The following is a 19,982-nucleotide window of genomic DNA, read 5'->3' as shown; positions in this document are numbered from 1 at the left end:
CTAGAGCACTCGGAGCTGGCGGGCGCAGGTGAGGTTGCCGTGCACCAGCTCCCACATGCGCAGCAGCTCGTCGGGCAGAAGCTTGTGCACCACCAGCATGGAGCGGAAGAAGCACGGCTCCTTGTTCAGGGGGCTGCTCTTGTTGCGCATGATGCCGAACGTCTTGAAGCCCACGTGGGCGACGGGCTGCACGCGGAGCAGCTGCAGGCACATGCCCAGGAAGACGTCGTCGATGGGGTAGAGCTCCAGCGTCTCGGAGGCCCGGTAGAGGCGGCGAGCCAGCCCGCCGGCCATGAGGAAGCCCCCGCCTCCCGCGTACGGCGGGTACAGGGGCTTGCTGTACAGGGAGCCCGGGATGTAGTACTTGTTGTCCTTCTTGCGGATGGGCCGCGCGCGGTACAGGACGTCGCCCACAAACAGGTCCTCGTCGGGGCGCCGGTCCGCCAGGAACTCCAGCAGGTTGTCCGGGCTGACGAAGACGTCGTCGTCGCCCTTGAAGACGAAGCGGGCCCGCGGGCAGAAGGTGTCCTGCCACTTGAGGAAGTGCACCTCCTTCAGCGTCAGGTTGAAGAAGCTGTCCAGGAAGTCCCACTGCAGGATGTCCCCGTAGAGGCGGTCCTCGTAGGCCAGCAGCTGCTGGTAGTGGGCTCGCTCCTCCTCCTTGGAGGCCGTGCCCAGGAGGAAGAGGGTCCGCACGGCCCCCCGGCCCCCCTCGGCCTTCCGCTCGCGGCCCCAGGTGCGCCGGATGGCCTCCCGCCGGTCGTGCTGGGTGATGACGGACTTCACGACCACCAGCAGGTAGACGTCCCCCTCGCACTTCTCGGGGTGATTCATCAGGATGGGGAAGTAGCGGCAGTGGCGGTACAGCAGGAACTGCTGGAAATGAGGCTCCAGGGTCTGGAACCAGGCTTGCCCCGTCAGGTTGGTGTTGGCAGAGCAGTTGGAGGCCCTCACGTCCCAGGCCGGCGGCTCCCCGGCGGTGGGCGCCGGGGTCACGGCCTTGCCGGGGAGCTTCCAGAATCCGACGGTATCGGAAACGCCGCCGGACTTGCCACGCTCTAGGCCGGACGGGGAGGAGTGCAGGAGCTGGCCTGGGGTCAGGCCTCGCTGGAGCACCGTCAGTGCCGCCAGCACCACCACGGACAGGCACACGGAGCGGTAAACGGTCTTCTTCCTGGGAAGGAAGGAGGCGGGAGGAGGTCAAGAGCCTGGCCCTACTGCCCTGTCCCCTGGCTCCAGCCCCGCGGGGAGGGAATAAACATTTATGAAATACGTGCCAGTTGCCAGGCATTGCACTAGGCGCTTTACAAACATTAACTGGTCTGATCTTCACAACCACCCTGGGAGGTAGAGCCTATTCTTAGCCCCATTTTACGGCTGTTGGGGAAACTGAGGCAGCAGACTGAGGTTTAAGTGACTGGCCAAGGGTCATACAGCTAGGAAGGATCTGTAGCCAGACTTGAACTCAGCTCTTCCCGACTCCAGGCCCAGCGCTCTATCCCCCAGCTGCCTCCAAAGTCCCAATATCGATGTGGTTATATAATTTAGCACCTGTGCTTTTCAGAGGAGGAAACTTGAGGCCCAGAGAAGCTCCCTGCCACCTTTACTTCTCCAGGGCGCAGCCCAGGCACCTGGCACGGGGTAAATGCTCGTTAACCAACTCCCTTCTCGGATTTTCCTGGAGCTCTTTGGAGTTGTGTTGTGTCCTCCCAAAAGCTGTTTTGTAGACTGGGCAGCTGGGGATGGAGCCTCCCCCAATCCACAGAAGGTAAGCTCTTGGGGGGGGGGGGCACGGGGATTGTCCTGAGTTTGCCTTTCTGTCCCCAGCGCCTCACAAATCATAGGCCCTTCCTTGGAAGTGACTGAGGGAAAGGACCAGCAAAAGCTACTCAAAAACTCATTTCCTCCTTCCTCTCTCTCCCAGCCTCCCCTGGTTCAACCAGCTTCAACTGTGCCTTTTCTCTCTCTGCCCAAGATGGGCAGACCTCTGGCAACCGTGGTCCTGGAAGACAGGAACACTCCCATTCACCTTCCATGACACTCAGCACTCGGATCACGATTTCAGACGTCAGACAAAACGGCCTGACTTCCCCAGGTGGGATGGTGGGGAGGGGCGAGGATGGGCCTGCCTGAGGATTCCTACCTGAAAGGCCAGCCACAGCCTGCTGGTGAGAAGAGCCCCGGAGGGAAGGAGAGCCACTCCTCAGTGCTGGGCCCAGGCCCTCGGGTGCTTGTCCAGCCAACCCCTGCCTCATTTTCCAAGATGGAGATCCGGGGTCAGTCCTGCCCCACTGCGCCCGTCCAGTAGCGGGCTGGGGGCCAGTCTGAGTCTGTCACTGCTTGTCTTGGAGGGGGAGCATTGGGTCAGGTGGGCAGAGGGTCCTTGGGGAATGCCTAGCCTGCCTCAGTTCAACCATACATTTTGTTATGTGCTTGGCCTAAAGACAGACCCTACTTACAAAAAACTCATAGTCTAATGGGGGTAATGGGAAGGCTATATGTGCAAGGTGATGATAATGCCAAGGACAGTGTTATCCCACTGTGTTCACAGAGCCGGAATCTAGCCGTCTAACAGATGAGGAAACTGAGGCGCAGAAAGGGGAACTTGGGCGCCTTAGGTCACATAACTAAGTGGCCAGGCTGAGATTCGCCAAAATCACAGCTCTAAAGCTGGAAGGGCCCATAGAAGACACTTGGATCAATCTAATTTACAGATGAGGAAATTGAGGCACAGCCTTGCCTAATACAGGTATTGTGGCAAAGCCAAGATTCCAGCTGAGCACTTTACCCTTCAACGCCCTCATCAGGGTCGAGAGATACCAAGGCTGGAGCCGACTTTGGCCAGGGGCCCTTAGGCATCCTCTAGGACAATGGCTTTTAAACCTTCAGGGGCCCCAGGAGCCTCTAATAATAATCATTAATAATTAGCATTTATCTACCCTAAGGCACTTTTGCAGAGGTTTATTCACACTCAAATGGACTTTTCAGAATTGGGTTTTTAAACGTATAAAAGAAGATTTGAAAGGAAACCAATTGTATTAAAATACAGACGTCATTTTCTTCCCATCCAAATCACAAGCCAGGTTTTTGGATGCGCCTCCCCCAGAGCCCTCGGGCTGGCCCCTGGGACCCAAGTACCTGTCACCTCAAAGGAGTTCTCACCAATGTATCCGCCAGCCAGCTCTGGGGTTGAAATGGAGCTGCTTGGCTCCCAAAGACCAGACATTGGCTTCTGAGGTTCTAGGATTATTCATGGAGCTGGAAGGTACCTTCCTAACCATCTAATCCAACCTTCTCTTTTTACAGACGAGGAACCTGAGGTTAAGTGACTAAAGGTCAGGAGAAAGCCAGCTCCAGGCAATGCCTACCTCCGGTCCTCCCCCCCCCCCCCCCAGGCCCAACCTCTCTGGTCTCCAGAGGGGCAGCTGAAGTTCACTATTCCTGGCCTCAAATGGCTGCGGTGTGGGAATTGGGATGGCAGGAGAGATGGGGTCAGAACGCTTGGTCAGTGGATGGCCCTGCCAGGACCCCCAAGAATTGTGGGGGGGGGGGTAGGGGAGAGAGAAGAAAGCTTCTTAGAACTCTAGCCGACCTGATGTGTGTCAGGGAAGTGGGCAGGGCATGTGTGTCCTGAGATACAGAGCACCTGTGCAGGCCCCCACAGGCTTGTGGCCCATTACCGGGGGTTCATGAAAGAGAGATTCAGAGAGAAACAGTGGCCTGTATGTCTGCAACAGACAGTGTGCCCTACTGTTAGTGGGTCCAGAGCACGTGTGGTTGCCTGACCAGGACGCCCCTTCTCTGTAAATATTAAAGAGAGTGGCCCTCTATGCTGTGGTGGAGCCCAGGGCCCGTCCACCGTGCTAGGAGTGTCGTCAGAAAAGGACAGGCATCAGTCAGGGGTCGTTTTCCTTCTCTGAGCCTTCTCCCACAAGGAGGGGCTTGGACCAGACGCTCTGTGAAGCAGATGTCCCTCTTTCGCTTTCCCACAGGGCATCGGGGAGACCTGGGCTCAAACCCCAGTCCAGGTCTTGTGGCTTGTGACTGAGCAAATCGCTTCGTTAAAATGTGCTTTGCCACAATTTGGGGGACTGGGCATCTCGAGTCCCTTGTGATTCCGTTTTGGAGCAGTGATCCGAGAGCTCAGCCCTCTTGTTGGCAGAAGAAGAAATGGAGGGTTGGGGAGGGGGGAGGGACCAATCCTTGGTGACCTTGGGAAAGTGGGAGAGTTAGGATTCCACCCCAGGGCCTCAAGACAAGCTAAGACGTTTCTGCCGCCGCCCCCCCTCCACCTTAGCCTTCGGGCCCCTCTTCACCTCAGCTCCTCCCTCAATTTGTAAAACAAAAATAAGGGGGAGGGGGACCACAGGTAGGTCCGGCTAGCAAAGGAGCCTCAAGGGAGGATTCTTCATGAGTAACTCCATTCCCCCTGGCCAGAACCAGTTCGGGCCAACCCAAGAACCACAAAATGGCAGAACTGAAGGGACCATGAAGATTCTTGCTCAGGGCAGGAAACCGAGGCTCAGTGAGGTCGACTGACCAGTCTAGTTTACCAGATCACAGGTTTGGGGTTGGAAGGGCCATCTGGTCCTCTGAGGCGCAGGGAGCTTACTTCGCTTGGCCCAAAGAGGCAGAAAGGAAGAAAAGCACCTGGATCAGATCCTGCCTCCGCCGACTCCAAATCCAGCCTTTCCCCCACTGCCCAGGCTGGCTTGTTCAACCGTTTAGTTCCCAGATGAGGGAACTGAGGCCAGGGGTGGGGGTGGTATGTTCGGTGCCTCCCAGCTGGAGGCAGGTGTCAGAGCCTAGAGTCTACCCCACCTCATCGGTCCCCTGCCCTCCAACCCACAAAACACAGCCCTCTCCAAATTCCTCCGAGCCCCTCCTGGCCCTGACTCCACCCCTCCAACCATTGCCTGTGCTTCAGGACTCTGGAAGCCCGAGTTCCCGGGGCCAAGCCCACGTAAGGTTCGGGGGAGGGAAAGTTCGGTGAAGCTCTCCCAGAACTAAAGCAAGCCCCTAGCTGCGAGGGGCAGGCAGGAGAGCCTCGCTGCGGATGACGGCCAGAGGCTCCATCAGGACTCAGCTGTTCAAACCTCCAGCCTTCCTGCCTCCACATCGCAGCCAGAGTCAGCTGGAGAGCGGGAAGAGGACCCCACCTGCACTCCCTCTTCCCACCCCCCCGCCCCCTGCCCCTAAACCTAGGGACCATGGAGGGGCTTCCCCTCACCCGGGAGGCGGCAGGAGGGCAGACAGCCCATCTCTCCTCCTCATTAGGGAGCCCCAGCCCCAGTCCCCCAGCCCCTGCATTCTCCCATGCCAGAGGCAGGGTTGCTCACCACTGAAGCATGTTGGGCACACCCGGAGGGCGGCAGAGAGTTGGCTGAGCCTGGGAGCCTGGGGAGAGGGAGGGGAGGGCTGCTCAGCTGTTGCTACTGCTGCTGCTGCTTCTGCTTCTGCTGCAGCTGGAGGTGCTGGCTGCATGGGCAGGAGAGAGGGACAGAGAGAGGGAGGAGACAGAAAAAGTGAGAAGGAAGGGGAGGGACCGAGAGGAAAAGAGAGAGCCACGGATTCCTAGGCTCTTTCCTAAGCCTCTGGAGGCGGAGCCAGGGAGAGAGGGCCCCCGCTGGGAGGCAGGTATTTTAACCCTTTCCAGCCTAGGCTCTGGCCCCAGGCACCTTTATAACCTCTCTGGTGCCAGAGTCCCTCGGAGCAATCAGCCTAGCATCAACCAAGCCATTAGCATTTCAGGAGGGCGCTCACTGTGCGCCGAGCCCCGTGCAGAGCGCCGGCCGGCCCAAGGTGGATGGAGTCTCCAGCCCTAACCTCTCTCCTAGCCTCCAGCCTCCAATCTCCAGCTGCCTCTTCAACTCAAGCTGTGCGAAGCCGACCCGTGGTCTTTGCCCCCCCACCCCCAAACTTCCCTGGGATCGTCTGGAGAACCTCCGTCTGTCCTCTCGGTCCCCAAGGTTCAGGTGTCCCTGTCTAATACCTCTCTCTCTCACCACCACGGGCTCCCTTGCCAAGTCCTGCGGTTTCTAGTGTTACCACACTTCTCGTCCACACCGCCCCCTTGTCTCCTGTGACACCCCCTCCCCCCCACTATTGCAGTAGCCGGCGGGGGGGGGGGCAGTGTGCTTGCCTCTAATCTCCACCTCCTACTCAATAAATTTCCCTGGCTCCCTATTTCCTCAAGGATCAAATTATAAAGTCCTACGTTTAGCTTTTAAAACCCTTTACAGTTTGTCCCCACCCCTCTCCGACCAGCCTCCCGATGTACACACACCCCAGGATTCAGTGACCTCTGCCTCCTGGCTGTGCCTCAACTCTCCTATGTCCTCCTAACCCTAACCCTAATTGCGCTTCTGCAAGAAGCCTGTCTGACATTGTGCGATGACTAACTTTGATAGACTTAGCCCTTCTCAGCCATTCAAGGATCTGAGACATCTCCAAAGACCTCATGATGGAAAGTGCTGTCCACATGCAAAGAAAGAACTGTGGAGTCTGAATGCAGATCGAAGCAGACTATTTGCTACTCTTCTTTTCTCCCGTTGTGTTTTGTTTCCTCTTTCTGGGGGTTCCTCCTATCGGTTCTAATTCTTCCTTACACCGTGACTACTGTGAAAATATGTTTAATAGGAATGTATATGTAGAGCCTATATCAGATTGCACGCTGTCTTGGGGAGGGAGGGGGAGAAAAATGTAAAATTCAAAAGCTTGTGGAAGTGATTGTTGAAAAATCAAAATAAATTAATAAAAAAAGAGAAGCCTTTCTGAGTCCTCCCAAACCTGGGGCGTTTCCTCCCAGATTCTCCCCAGTCTGTTGCATGTGGCTTGTTTGTATGTATCCATCTCCTTCCTCTCTCCCTCTTTAACTCTGAGGTCTTGCAGTGCAGGGGCTGTCTTTTACCTTTCTTTGTGCAGATCCCCAGAGCCTGGCACACAGTAGGTGCTTAATAAATGCTTGTTGAGTGCCAAGGGTCATCAAGTGACAAGCAATTCACTTTCCCTCCCAGAGCCTCAGTTTGCTCATCTGTGGGCAGGATATTGGCGTGGATGGCCTCGAGGTCGTTTCCCAACCTAAGTTGTCTGTTACTGTGGGCACTTGAGGTTGGGGGGGGGTGTGAATAACCACTTCTTCAGGATGGCAAAGACTTCATGCTTCGGTTAGAGATTGGAGCTCTAGATCGAGCCAGAACTGGGATCAAATCCCAATACAACCTGGGCAAGTCATGGCCTTCTCTGGGCCTCAGTTTCCTCATCTGTAAAACGAAGGGGTTGGGTTGGATGACCTCTGAATGTGGGATCCTAGGGATGGATTTACAAGATAATAAGGGAGAGGAAAGGTAAACTTGGAAATGATTGGGGTGGGGGTGGGAGATGAGGAAAGACCACCGGAAGACCAGGTGCTTGTGCTGAGTCCTGAAGGAAGAGAAAGCTCCTAGGAGGCAGAGGGGAGGAGGGAGAGCATTTCAGGCAGGAGGCAGAGCCGGTGCAAAGGCATGGAGATGGGAGATAGAGTATTGTGTGTGAGGAACCAGCCCATGAATCAGCACCAGTCCTCTGGTCCCGAGTCCTCACTCCTTCTCCCTGTTCCCTGGTCCAGCTTGACCCAGATGTGAATCCTCCAAAAACCTGTCCCAGGCTGGTCATGTCCAATTCCACCTGGAGGGCCAGAAGACCTGCCTGGGTCTTTGGTGACTGCTCCTTCTTACTGTGAACGGGTTCCCTTCAAAATGTCGGGGTTCACTTTCCCTCTGAGGACTGTCTGCCTTGCTGGGGACTCCCTTTTCCCTAGCACTGAATTTGGATTAGCTAAACCTTGCTCGGACTGCACTGAGCCAGGGGGCACCATCTTGGTGTGGGAGGTAGAGGGGCTCTCCTCCGGAAGGAAGGTTAGCTTCGGTCAGTTTGGCCCCTGAGGGCAGATCTAGGAAGATGCCCCTGGGAAAAGCTTCCTAAGGAATGGGGCTGTCCCAGTGTGAAGTGGGCTTGCTCAGAAGGTGGCATCCTCTCACCTCCTCCCTTGAGGTCTCTGGGCAGAGGCTGGGGAGGGCGCAGGTCTAACTGGAGCTCTGAGAACCAGCATTCTGTGATTCTGTGTGAACCCATCCACCTCTCCTGCCACCTCCCCACTGCATCCATTCCAGACTCCTTGTGCACAGGGGCTGTCCCTAGAGGGACCCTGTCCTCCATCCTCCATAGGAGGCCTAACTCGGGCCACAGACTCCAGTCCCTCTTAGACTGTTCTGCATACAATAAGTGCTTAAAAGGAAGTTACTTGTTGATTGAGTGAAGAATTCTCCCCTAAGGAGAATTAGAACTTGGTTGGTGGGGAGCGGGAGACAGATTACTTTTGTGCCTACTGAGCCAGGCACAAGATCTGACTGACCAGTATCTCATTCTGGGATGCATCTCTGCTGCCTTTGGAGGGTGGGGAGCCAGGAGAGAGGGAGGCCGCAGAGACCGTGACTGTTGGGGAGAGGCCCATCGCCTCCCAGGAGTGGTCTGTGGTGACGAGGACTTGGAACGGAGGGGTCCGTTTCTGGATTCCTATCAGCTGCATGACCTTGGGCATCACCTGCATCTCACTGGGCCTCACTTTGCTTCTCTGTAAATCAGGGAGACCTCGCTCCGTGTTGTGAAGCCCAAGCATTTCAGCAGCTCCACAGCACTCTGGAATATCAGCATTACCCAGAAAGACCCAGGAAGGGAAGGTCTCTGGGAGCCAGAGGGGATCTTCTCACGTTGGCTCCATTGAAACCATAGTTCAAGGCCCCCTCCCAGCTGATAGCATCTTTCCTCCATCCTCCCCCTTTCTTTACTCAAAGCTATTTCCCTCACTAGAATGTAAGCTCCCAGAGGGCAGGGAGTTTCATTTTTGTCTCTGAATGCCCAGAGCCTGGTATAATCCTTGGCACATTGTAATCATTAACATGTTAACAACACTGGGTGACTGGTTGATTAATTGGGTGTGTCCAACTAGATATGGGTGAGAGTGGAGGGACAGCAATCTCTGGACTGGGCAGGACGTGTCCTTTCCAGGGCCCCTTCTTTCCTCTCTGTCCCCTGTCTTCTCTCTGGCTCTTTATCTTCCTCCCTTCTCCTTCCTCTACCTCTTTATTTTCCCCCATTCCCATTCACTCTCCCCCTTCCCCTCTCCCCTTCCCTTTATCCCTCTCTCTCCCCTATTCCACCCCCATACTTCTCTCCCCCTCTTCCTCTTTGTGAAAGTTTGCAAGGTGCCTGGGGTGAACTGCTCCCCTCCACCCTCCAGCTGGCTGAGGCCCAGCTGGCCTGTCCTGGGTGACCACTATCCATTAGGATGACAAAGCCTGGAGAGCTGATTGGCAGATCTCAATCTTCCCCATTCATCTGAATTGTAAAAGACGTGCCCTTCTCCGCGGTCAATTAGACGAGAGAGATCGAGCTCTGAGGGAATGGAAGGATGGAGTGGGCGTGGCCCTCTGGGTTTGTCCCCAGGACTTCACCCACATCCCTGGGCACAGCTGGGAGGGGCCTTAGAATGCGGAAAGTTCGAAGTTAGTTTGGGAGAGCTGGGAGGGACCTCAGAACCGGGCCAGAGCCAAAATGAAACCTTGGAACCGATTAGAAGAGACTGAGCATACTCCGTATTTGTGCCTTAGGTGCTAGTACAGGGCCTGGCACACCATAGGTGCTTAATAAATGCTTGTCAGTTGATTAATAGAATGTAGAATGTCCCAGTTTTGAGAGAATCCTTGAATGTGGATTGCTCTGAGGGCGGGGTCCTCCAATCCGGAATGTCTGCCTGCAAGGACTTGGGAGAGCATTTGGTCCTGGGATTCTTAGCCTGAAGCCCATGAACTTGTCTGGCCTGCCTGGTTTTTTCCCCTCTTAATATTGTGATGTGTATTTCTATGTAATTGGTAATCCTATGCATTTTATTTTACACATTTAAAAGCATTATTTGGAGAAGGGTCCTGAGGTTTCTTCCGATCTGACTGGGGCCCCAGGTGGTCATGGTTAAGAATCTTTGATATAGCAGCACCACCACCACCCCCATCTTACAAATGGAGAAAGTGAGGAACACAGACTGGCAGAGCTGGGAAGGCCCTTAGAACCCAGAACACAGACTGTCAGAGCTGGGAGGGCCCTTAGAACCCAGAACGCAGACTGTCAGAGCTGGGAGGAACCTTAGAACACAGAATACTTAAGTAGTCAAGATGTCACCTTAGAACAGAAAATCTAGAATGCTGGCGTTAGGGGACCTTAGGACCCAGATCCTCAGGGTTTTGTCAGTCACCTGAGGCACAGATACAGCCCCCGCAGGACCCCGGGGCCCTTCCATCCTGCCCGTAGCCAAACCCTCCGGTGTGAGTCATCTCTACCGTCAGGGAGTCTACATTCTAACAGAGGACATCTTTAGGGTGCTAGCTCCAAGCCTGGAGTTTCTGGATGAACCCCCAGGCTTGCCCAAACCACTTGAAATTGACAGACTTTTTATCATTAGCGTCATTGACATTTCCTGAAAGGATGGAATCATTATGTTTCAATTCTGAGTTAAGTCCTAATAACAGCCAACCAAGAAACCACACTCATACTAATTGAGAGAGACAAAGGCATGGATTATCGGGGCTCCCCACCTTTTTTGGGGGACAGATCAAACTTTGGCGTCTGGAGCAACCTTGTACTTCTGTCCCAGCCGGGCCATTAGTCCCGGGATGAGCTCAGGCCAAGTGCTTCCCTCCCTGGGCCTGTTTTCTCATGTGCTGAATCTGGATGCGAGTCTTAGAGCTATGATCTCAAGGTTCCTTCTAGAGATGAAGAAGAAATGGGGGCCAGAAAGTGGAAATGACTTTCCAGGGTCACCCAAGTTGTGTGAGAGCCGGGACTTGAAGCATTTTGTAAGTGCCTTCTGTGTGCCAAGTGTATGGAGATACTGAAGAAAAAAGAGAGAAGAGAGGGGGGAGAGAGGAGAGAAAGAGGGAGGGAGAGTATTTGCCCTCGAGGAGCTTCCACTCTGCTGGATCTTTGGGCTCTAAATCTGCTGTTCCTTCCCCCACTAGTTCTCCTGCCTCTTTTGTGTGGATGTGTCCCAAATGTTGAATTCACTTCAGCACAGGAGAGATATTCTTACAGCCAATGTGTTGGGGTGGGGGGATTTGTTTTCTTTGACTGCATATTTATTGCATGAGATTTGGGTTTTCTTTTCTTTTTTCAATGGGGGAAGGAGTGAAGATAGATTTTTATTAGCTGAACAAAACTCTAAATTTAATTTAAAAAACACTAAAGGAAGTCAATGCTCTGAAGATCTGACTAGGTATGGCCATCCCCCGCCATGGATGTGTTCCCTACTCCTTCCCGGGCCTAGGCAAGGTCAGTCCTGGAAGGTGGGCTCCTTGAACAGAAAACTGGCTTTGGTGCAAATTTCAGGACTGGAAGAGCACTCAGACCAACGTTGTTCATTCCTGTCTGACTCTCTGTGGCCCGGTCTGCGATTTTCTTGACAGAGATCCTGGAGGGGTTGGCCATTTGCTTCTCCAGCTCATTTTACAGATGAGGAAACTGGAGCAAACCGGGTTAAGGGACTTACCCAGGGTCACACAGCTAGTAAGTGTCAGAGGCTGGATTTGAACTCAGGAAGATGAGTCTTCCCAACTTCAGGCAGCGTTCTATCCACTGTGCCCCCTAGCTGCCCCATTTTGCAGATGGGGAAACTGAGGCTGGGAGAAGAGGAAATGTGATTAGCTCAAGGTGAGGATTGTGGCTGAGGTCTCTCAGTTTCCTGGTTCCCTTTCTCTCCCACCAGGCTTTGCAGGCCCCCCCCCCCCCCTTCATCCAATATTGTCACTGTGGTGACCAAAAGTAAAGGATTGCTCACATTTGGGAAAAAGGCTGAACACCTAAAGCAGGAATCTGGGCACTTAGCTCAGGACACTAACACTGACGCAGTGTTCCCCCCTCACCCCCTGCTTTCTTTCTCTTCTTCTCAGGGGTTCCCCTCTCTCCCCTGACTTTCATTTTTTTTTTTTTTTTGTTTTCCATATGAGGATTGCCTGGAATTCCAACCCTACTAGTTTGACCAGGAAAAGGTAAAATGGGCTGCGGGCTGCCTGAGGCAGGTTGCCCACGGGGACTTGGGCAGAATCTTACCCATAGCCCACAACTTCTGGCCTCTCTAATCTGCCTGAAGATCTGGGGGACCCCGGGCTCCTGTGCAGGGCTCTGGACATCAGAAAAGAAGGTCCGGACACAGCTGCTTTCCTGTGGGGAATGCAAAGCTCACGGTCCCGGGTGAGGAGCCCAGAGATAGAGCCAGCTCATCTAGGCCTCCAGGACCTTTCCCCTCCCTACCCCCACCTCCCCATTCACACTTAAAGATCTTCGAAGCTGCCGCTAGTGGTGGGTGAAAATAAAGAGGTCATTTCTTCCCACCCAAGTTCACAGACTGACCACAGATCCAGGTTAAGAAGCCAAATCTAGCCTAACATTCTCATTTGACAGATTTGGAAACTGAGGAGTAGAGAATGACTTTCCCAAAGCCAGGGTCCGAAGGTCTTCCAGAAATATATTCGAGGCAAATACCAGTAGAGAGAAGAATTCTGAAGAACAAAGCCATTTTCTTCCACTGACTAGCTAGCTGTGTCTCTGAGCCTCGGTTTCCAAATCTGTAAAGGAGGAAGGTTGAAGAAGATGATTTCTAAGGCCTCTTCTGACTCTGAGACATTGTCAAAAGCATTGATTGAATATGTTCATTCAAAAAGCATTTATGAAGTGCCTGCCATGCTCCAAGAAATGGGCTAGATGCTGCAGATACAATGATTTTTTTTTTTAAAGCCGTCTCCGACTTCAAGAACTTTTTCTTCCATGTCTGATGCCATGCCCTGAGATGGCCCAGAGAGTGAGCACTTTGTCAGTTGGGTGACAATGACCCTCATGAGAAAAGACCTTGTACAAATGAAAGTTTTCACTATCTTTCCTCTGCCCCTACCAAGCTGGGTGACTGGGCCCGCAGGCCTTCTTCCGTGTAGCCAGACTCTGGACTCAGTTTCCCCACCCACATGTACTAGATTTAAATGTGTGTGTGCATGGAGTGGCTGGTATATTTTGGCGGGTCCTCAGGCAGATTTCTGATCTGGGATCTGGCTGCCCCTTGGCATCCAGGTGGCTCAGTGGATAGGGCAGTGGGCCTGGGTCTCAGCAGCTGCCACCCCAGGCTCCAGGTTCATTGGGGCATCCTGGGTTTTGCCATAGCAGCGGCCCTTGGGGAATCCAGCCTGGCTCACAAGAGAGCTCTGAGCACTAGCCCTTCCTGGGCCCAGGGGCATGTCTTCAGCTGGCCCTGGGAGTTACCAGACACAGATGGTGATGCATGGTGGCGCCTCACATCGTGTCAGCAGGATGAAAAGGTAGTCTGTGCCAGGAGGGCCATACCTCAGCCCCCATCCCTCCTGGATGCTTGCCCCCAGGTTGCGTGGGAGTCGGAGAACCCAGCTGTGGACCGCAGCACGCCCGCATCCTCCTTGGCCAGGACCCGGCCTGATGGCAACCCTGGTGGGCGCCAGCCCCTGAGCCTCAGGCTGGATCCCCCAGCTCTGGCCCTCCCCTCCTGGGTGACTCACTCTAAGCACACACACTGTCCTCTTTCAGGATGGAGCCTTAAACACTGGCCTAGTCTTCCTGGTTCCACCTCCCCAGCCCCCCTTCCCCTGGGGCTGGCAGCTCAGCGCACATACAAACCCTCTCTTTCCCAAGAACTTCCTCCCCCCCTTCCCGGCCTCCCCCCCCATTCCCCATTTCCCAGCTTCTCTCCTCTCCCTGACCCAGGCTCCTGGCCAAGAGGGAATCGCGATGCCCCTGCATAGAGCCCCCTTTATACGTTCAGAACATTTCCTGGTGCGTTCTGGGGCTGGGCAGACCTGGGCTGCTCCGTCCCTCATCACCTGGCCCACACGGGGCAGGCCGTCTCTGAGGTGCCAAGGCTGGGCCCCCACATCCCCACCAGATAAGAGGCCCTCCAGGTTGAGATAGATCCCTGATGCTGTCTGGCCAGGCATTGCTCCAGGGGGCACAGTGGGCAGATCTGGGTCTCATAGGCCTTCTGTCTAATTCAACAAGGATTTAAACATTTTTATTAATTACTTATTCTTACCTCACTCTCATTTTGAAACATATCCTTCCTGCTTCCCCACCTAGCAAGCTATCATTCCTTGTAACAAAAACAAACAAATGAGACAATTCAGCAAAACTAAATCATCCACTGAACTGGAAAGTATATGCAACCCAGTGTGCATTTATTAAGCACCTACTATGTGATGAGATGCTAGTTAGGAGGGACACAAACTAATACAAAACAGTTTTGGCCTCAAGGGGTTTACATTCCTAGGCTCACAGGGGCAAAGTCTTAGAGGTGGAAGGCAACTTGGAGGTCATTGAGCTCAACCCTCTCATTTTACAGATGGGGTAACTGAGGCCAGTGTGATGCCTCCTGTGTCTGTGTACTAGTCCACAGCCTCTCTGGGCTGCCTCAAAGCCCAGACCCAGAGATCATTCAAGAGATCTGACATGTCCCAGGGGTTCCACCTTGGTTTGTGATGCTGACTGTCAGGGGCAGAGCTCAGCCAGCCTGAGTGAAAAACCCAGGATGGGGCAAGAAGAGTCTCCTAGAACCCCCCAGGACAGAATCAATCGATCAGCCTATCAACAAGCATTTATTAAGCACCTACTACGTGCCAGGCCGTTCCCTCAAGGAGCTGGCATTCAATCAGACCTGCTATCAGAAGTCTAGGGCCATGATGTCCAGCGTCCTTCCTGGGAGGAACACAAGCTTTGGACTTCAAATCCTGTAGGGGAGGAAGGTGCCAGCTCAATAGTGTTCAGATACCTAAGCACCCTGAGGCAGTGAGGTGTGCAGGAACTGGGGAGATCCCAGTTCTAATCCAGCCTCTGGCTGGGTGACCCTGGGCAAGTCACTTAACCTTTTAATCTCAGTTTTCTCATCTGTAAAATGGGGATGATAAGTGCACTTAGCTCACAGAGCTGTTGAGGACTGACCAACCTTAAAGGACCATGTAAATGCTGGCTGTTGACTCTGTGCCCCCACAGCCCCCTCAACACTGGCCAAAGAGGAGAGGGGAGTTGGCTGTTCATCTCACTTCCATTTTGTCTTAAAACATATTTTTATCTCTAGGGGGAAAAACCCATTTCCCCCCATGTCTCCCTCTTGCCTACATAATCCTTGAAAAGGCCAGTGGGCAGCCATCTCCAGAGCTTTCAGGGGGGAGCTAAAGGCCTGGAGAAACAGACCCCCGGAGGGTAGGGTTGCCTGGATGCCCCAAAGCGTCTGGCACCTGGCCATGGGGTCCCGGGGTTTTCCAAGAAGCCAAGCCACAGAAGGTGGGATGGTTGAGAAAGGGGGGGGCAGAGCTGGTCCCCAGGGGTCCTCTCTGAGCCGCTTTGGGGATTCACAGCTGTTCCTAGAACCTGGGGCTTCCTGAAATGAAGCTGTCTGAGCGTTGTGCAACAGACCTCTGATAAAGCACAGCCAGGGCCCTTTAGGATTGAGTTGGAAACTGCTTTTGAAAAACCGTCTCCACTGCTTCCTGGTAGCCACTAGGGACTGGCCTCCATGAAATTCAACTCAATTTCATCCAATTGGAAAAGCATTCCTTAAGGGTCAACTGTGTGCTCGGCTTTGGAGATGTAGCCCCTTCTCCCGATGAGCCGTTTTACTGGGGAATTTACCCAAGGACTTACTACACACACATTTATCAAAGGCGCTGACCACGTGCCCTGTGTTAGGTGTTGGGGATACCAAAATGAAAACTGCGTAGGTCACAGGAGGAGGACCCACAGGGATCTTGGAAGTCATTGTGTCCAGTTACAGGGGGAAAACTGAGAAAGAGCTTAGAGACTTTGCCTGGCACTTCCTGTCTGTCAACTCCATTCGTCCTCACAATGGCCCCATGAGGTCCGGACTCACAGGCACTCTGCCCAAGGGGACCTCGGTTTCTTCAGCTGTCAAGTGAGAAGGTTGGATCTGATGATCTCTGAAGTCCATTCTAGGTATAAAGCTACCATCCTAGCTAATATTCTATATAGTGCTTAGTTAGCAAAGTACCATACACATAGTAGGCGCTCAATTCTATTGCCTTTTCCCTATTGATTATCTCTCCCACTAGACTGGGAGCTCCTTGAGGGCAGGGACTGTCTTTTGCCTTTCTTTGTATCCCCAGTGCTTAGCACAGTACCTATACCAGTACATACAGTAGGTGCTTAATAAATGCTCATTGTTTGACATAGCTATTAAGTGTTAAAGGCAGGGTTTGAACCTAGGTCTTCCTGAGACCAGGTATAGCATGATCCATGTTGCCTCTCCATACAAATCTAAGTCAGTTACAGAAAACATTTCTTTGGTTTAGTGTTCTCCCCTTCCCCACCCAACAGCCTTATATCAGTGATATTTTGAACTTTTCTTTCAGTCATATTAATGTGTAAACTCTTTAGAGCAGAGTATGCTTCATCTATTTTTGTATCCCATGTTGCAAGCACAGGACCTTCATCAAGGGTGCCCAATGAATTAATAAGTTAAGGAAAGCAAAAGGGTGCCCTGTTAAGTCAAATCAACAAGTATTAAGCATCTACTATGTGCTGGGTACTATATTAAGACCTGGGGATTATGATGTTTTGATTATTACTTTTTTGCCTTCTAATGTGTAAATGATATGATTATTCCTGTCTTCTCATTTAGTCAATATTTTATGCTTAATGGTGTCATTTTGACTGATTTTTGTGTAAATGGAAGTACATCAGTGGGGGCTTAGCAGCTATAATAGTGAGCGGTAGAGTGTATCCCTTCCCCTTCTCCCCAACCAGGGTTACCCTTAGCACCTTGAATTTGAGACGTAACTGTATGGTTGACACTGAGGCTGGTTTCCCCTTTGAGAAACCTCTTTCAGGTCTGTCGGAACAAGTGTAGGTTAGGGGTAAATAAGCCATGCCATATAACAAAAAAATTCTTAAAAAAAAAAGGAAGAGAAAAAAATCAGCAAAACTACATCAAACAAACTCTTCCTTTTTTTCTTCCTTCCTTCCTTTCCTTCCTTCCTTCCTTTCCTACTTCTTTCCCCCCTTCCTTCCTTCCTTTCTTCCTTCCTTTTCTCCCTCTTTCCCTCCTTTCTTCTTTCCTTTTGTACTTCTTTCCTTCCTTCCTTCCTTTCTTCCCTCTTTCCCTCCTTCCTTCCTTTCCTCCCTCTTTCCCTCCTTCCTTCTTTCCTTTCTTCCTTCCTTTCCTCCCTCTTTCCCTCCTTCCTTCCTTCCTTCCTCCCAGCCATGGCCACCATGATATAATGGACAGGAAGTAAGGACCTGGGTCCAAGCCCTGCCTCTGACACTTCCTAGCTATGTGACCCTGGGCAAGTGTCTTCCCTTCTCTGACCTTCATTTTCTTCATTTGTAAGATGGAGGGGTTGGAGCAGACCCTCTGAGGTCCCCTTCTTGCTCCAAATCTCATGAACCTATGAACCAAATGATCCTCATTCAGAGGCAGTCAGTTCCCCATCCTTGGAGGTCTTCAAACAGAGGACAGATAGGCAGTTGTCCAGAGTGTGGTAGGGAGATTCTTGGTCAGTCGAGGGTTGGACTAGAAGGCAGTAGGGGTCCCTCTCAGTCCTCAGTCTCTGGGATTTGGCAAGAGCTGCGTCCTGGGCGAGGGAGCTCAGTGGTGCCCATCCGTGCCCACAGCAGGCTGGTGGTGGGTACTGTGGTGTGAGCTTGTTGGTGGCTGGAGGTGAATGTGGAATTCCTACAGACCTCAGGCCCTCTCCTCCCATCTGCCTTCCTGGGCAGGCCTCTGAGCGCCACAGGCAAGAGCCAAAATTGCCTCTGCCCCGCAATCCCTATGATCTGACTTAAGTGCGGCAGGAGAGCAAATCTCCTGGCATCCAGAGAGCTGCTAACTGTGCTTGCAAAGGAGAGAAAGTGCATTTCCTCCTGCGCCCGGCTGCCGGCCCCAGGCTGGCCCAGGTTTGACTCCCAGCTGGGGCCCCATCCCCCCAATCCCCTGCCTCTAATCTCTTCCCATCAATGTGGCAAAGGGTCTGAGGGTGGCCTCTCTGTCTTGCGGCCCTTTCACACCAGGGTGTTGTCTTTGATCTTAGGGGTGGGCTGGGGAAAGGCCAGGTCGGACAACCACCTTCCTGGGCCCTGGGGCTTTGAAGACTGTCCGGTCCAGGCTGGCCATTCCCAAATGCTGTCCAAGCTGAGGGAGGGCATTAAACGGGGCTGTAAACAGGGAGTTTGGAGCCAGGTTGTGAAGGGCTTTAAATGCCAGAATGAAGGCGTTCTTTGGGTTGGATTCAATACAACCGATTTAATGTTTGCTCTGCCAAAGCGATTTAAGGTGGGAGGCAAGAGTAGGGTGAGGGAGGGAGGGAGGGAGTGATTGATCACATCAGGGCCTGGTCACTTATTACCTGTGTGACTTTAGGCAAATTGCTTCTCTCTGGGCCTCAGTTTCCTCATCTGTAAAACGCAGGGATTGGGCTAGATGGCCTCTCTCGGGTCCCTTTAGGATTCAGTGGTTGGGCCACTCAGACAGTGACATGGGCCAAGGTGGGATTTGAACTCAGCTTTTCTGATTCCTTGCCATGACTCTACACTGCCCTTGGTCTGTGGGGGTCTTGGAGGTGGTCTCACCTAGAAGAGAGTCCTCTGCGTGGTGTCCGGCATTCTTTATTTTTTTTTTTTTACCACTGGATGGCTCTCGTTCTGGCTAGCGCAGGGAGGTCTGCAGTCTTCGTGTACCCATCCAAAGGCATGCTCTCCTGGCATTAAAAACATGATTTCCCCCTTCCACCCTGGAATGCAGAAGGGAGGCCCGTGGGTGCGGCCGATGTATGAGAATGCCTTTCTTGAATTTGAGGGCTGTCAGGGCAGCTGTGGCTGGGCCTCCATCTGAGACGCTCCCCCACTCTTAAGAGCCTAGGGCTTTATCTTTCCACCAAGGAAGGGACATATTAAAAAAGATAACAGCAGCAACCTTTGATAGCAGGCTCCAGAGACAAACAGGAGGACGTGGGGAGAAAGAGGGGAGGAGGAGGAGAAAGAGGAGGAAGAAGAGGAGGAGGAGGGGCAGGAGAGAAAGCACCTTTCTTAAAAGCAGGTAGACCCGTCCCCTGTGCCGGGAGGCCTGAGCCAGCCTTGCTGAGTCCCTGCCTGCGCCCGCCCAGGGGAGCTGAGTCATGGAGAGGGGAGGGCATTGAAGGAGGGGAGAAGCGGGACAGCTCCTTTCACCTGGTCCACCGCTGGCCAGCCCCTTTCAGGCCCCGGGATGTGGACAAACGGTGATGATTACATCTGAATGCTTCTTTCTCTGGTTTTCCTGTCCGGACCCCATGAATGGCTTCTGACTGCGAACTTGGCCGTGGGCAGAGGAGCCTCACAAAAGCGCATTCATGTCAAGCCGGGGTTTGGAGAGAGACTGGGGGTGGGGGGCACTTTGGGCTTGCAAGGGGCGGGCGGGGGCAGCGTTCTTATCATCCCTCGGAAGGAAGCCTGGCCCGCGTTCCACATGCCCGATAGTGATGCTGTCCTGTCTGAACCGCTGCTGAAAAGCCGCCTCCTCAGACCCATCCGTGACCCAGCCTCTCCTCGGTCCCGCTGTCCCTCACGGTGCTCCAGCGAAGCAGGGCTGCCCGCCACTCTCCTGCTCTGGAAGCTTCACTGGCTCACCTTGCCTCAAGGATAACATGCAAACCCAAGCGATCACAGCTTTAAAGCTGGAAGGGGCCTCAGAGGTCAAGACATCATTTTACAGATAAGAAGACCGAGGTCCATAGAGGTCACCGACTCCCACGGTCACAGTTACTCAGTGCTGAGGGGAGATTTCATCTTCCTGACCCTGCCAACTCCCCACCACCTACCATCTGACCTCCCAGCTCCTGCGATGGACACCTCCTAATCTGGTTCCCACTTCTGTTTCCAGACTGATTTCCTCCCCC

The 19,982-nt window shown here is 53.3% G+C and overlaps 1 protein-coding gene across 1 annotated transcript; it reads right to left on the bottom strand.

Moving 5' to 3' along the window:
- Nucleotides 1-5,484, bottom strand: B3GNT7 (UDP-GlcNAc:betaGal beta-1,3-N-acetylglucosaminyltransferase 7). The gene is given in 3 exon segments (XM_027875410.1): nucleotides 1-1,174; nucleotides 5,340-5,377; nucleotides 5,380-5,484. Coding segments are annotated over 3 exon segments (1,317 nt in total).
- Between the last annotated feature and the right edge of the window lie 14,498 nt (nucleotides 5,485-19,982).

Source organism: Vombatus ursinus, unplaced genomic scaffold (genome assembly GCF_900497805.2).
Source record: "Vombatus ursinus unplaced genomic scaffold, bare-nosed wombat genome assembly UNPS02014808.1, whole genome shotgun sequence".
In the NCBI taxonomy this organism is placed as follows: Eukaryota; Metazoa; Chordata; class Mammalia; order Diprotodontia; family Vombatidae; genus Vombatus; species Vombatus ursinus.
Note: the sequence above shows the minus strand (reverse complement) of the source record. Positions and strands in the feature narration are given on the sequence as shown.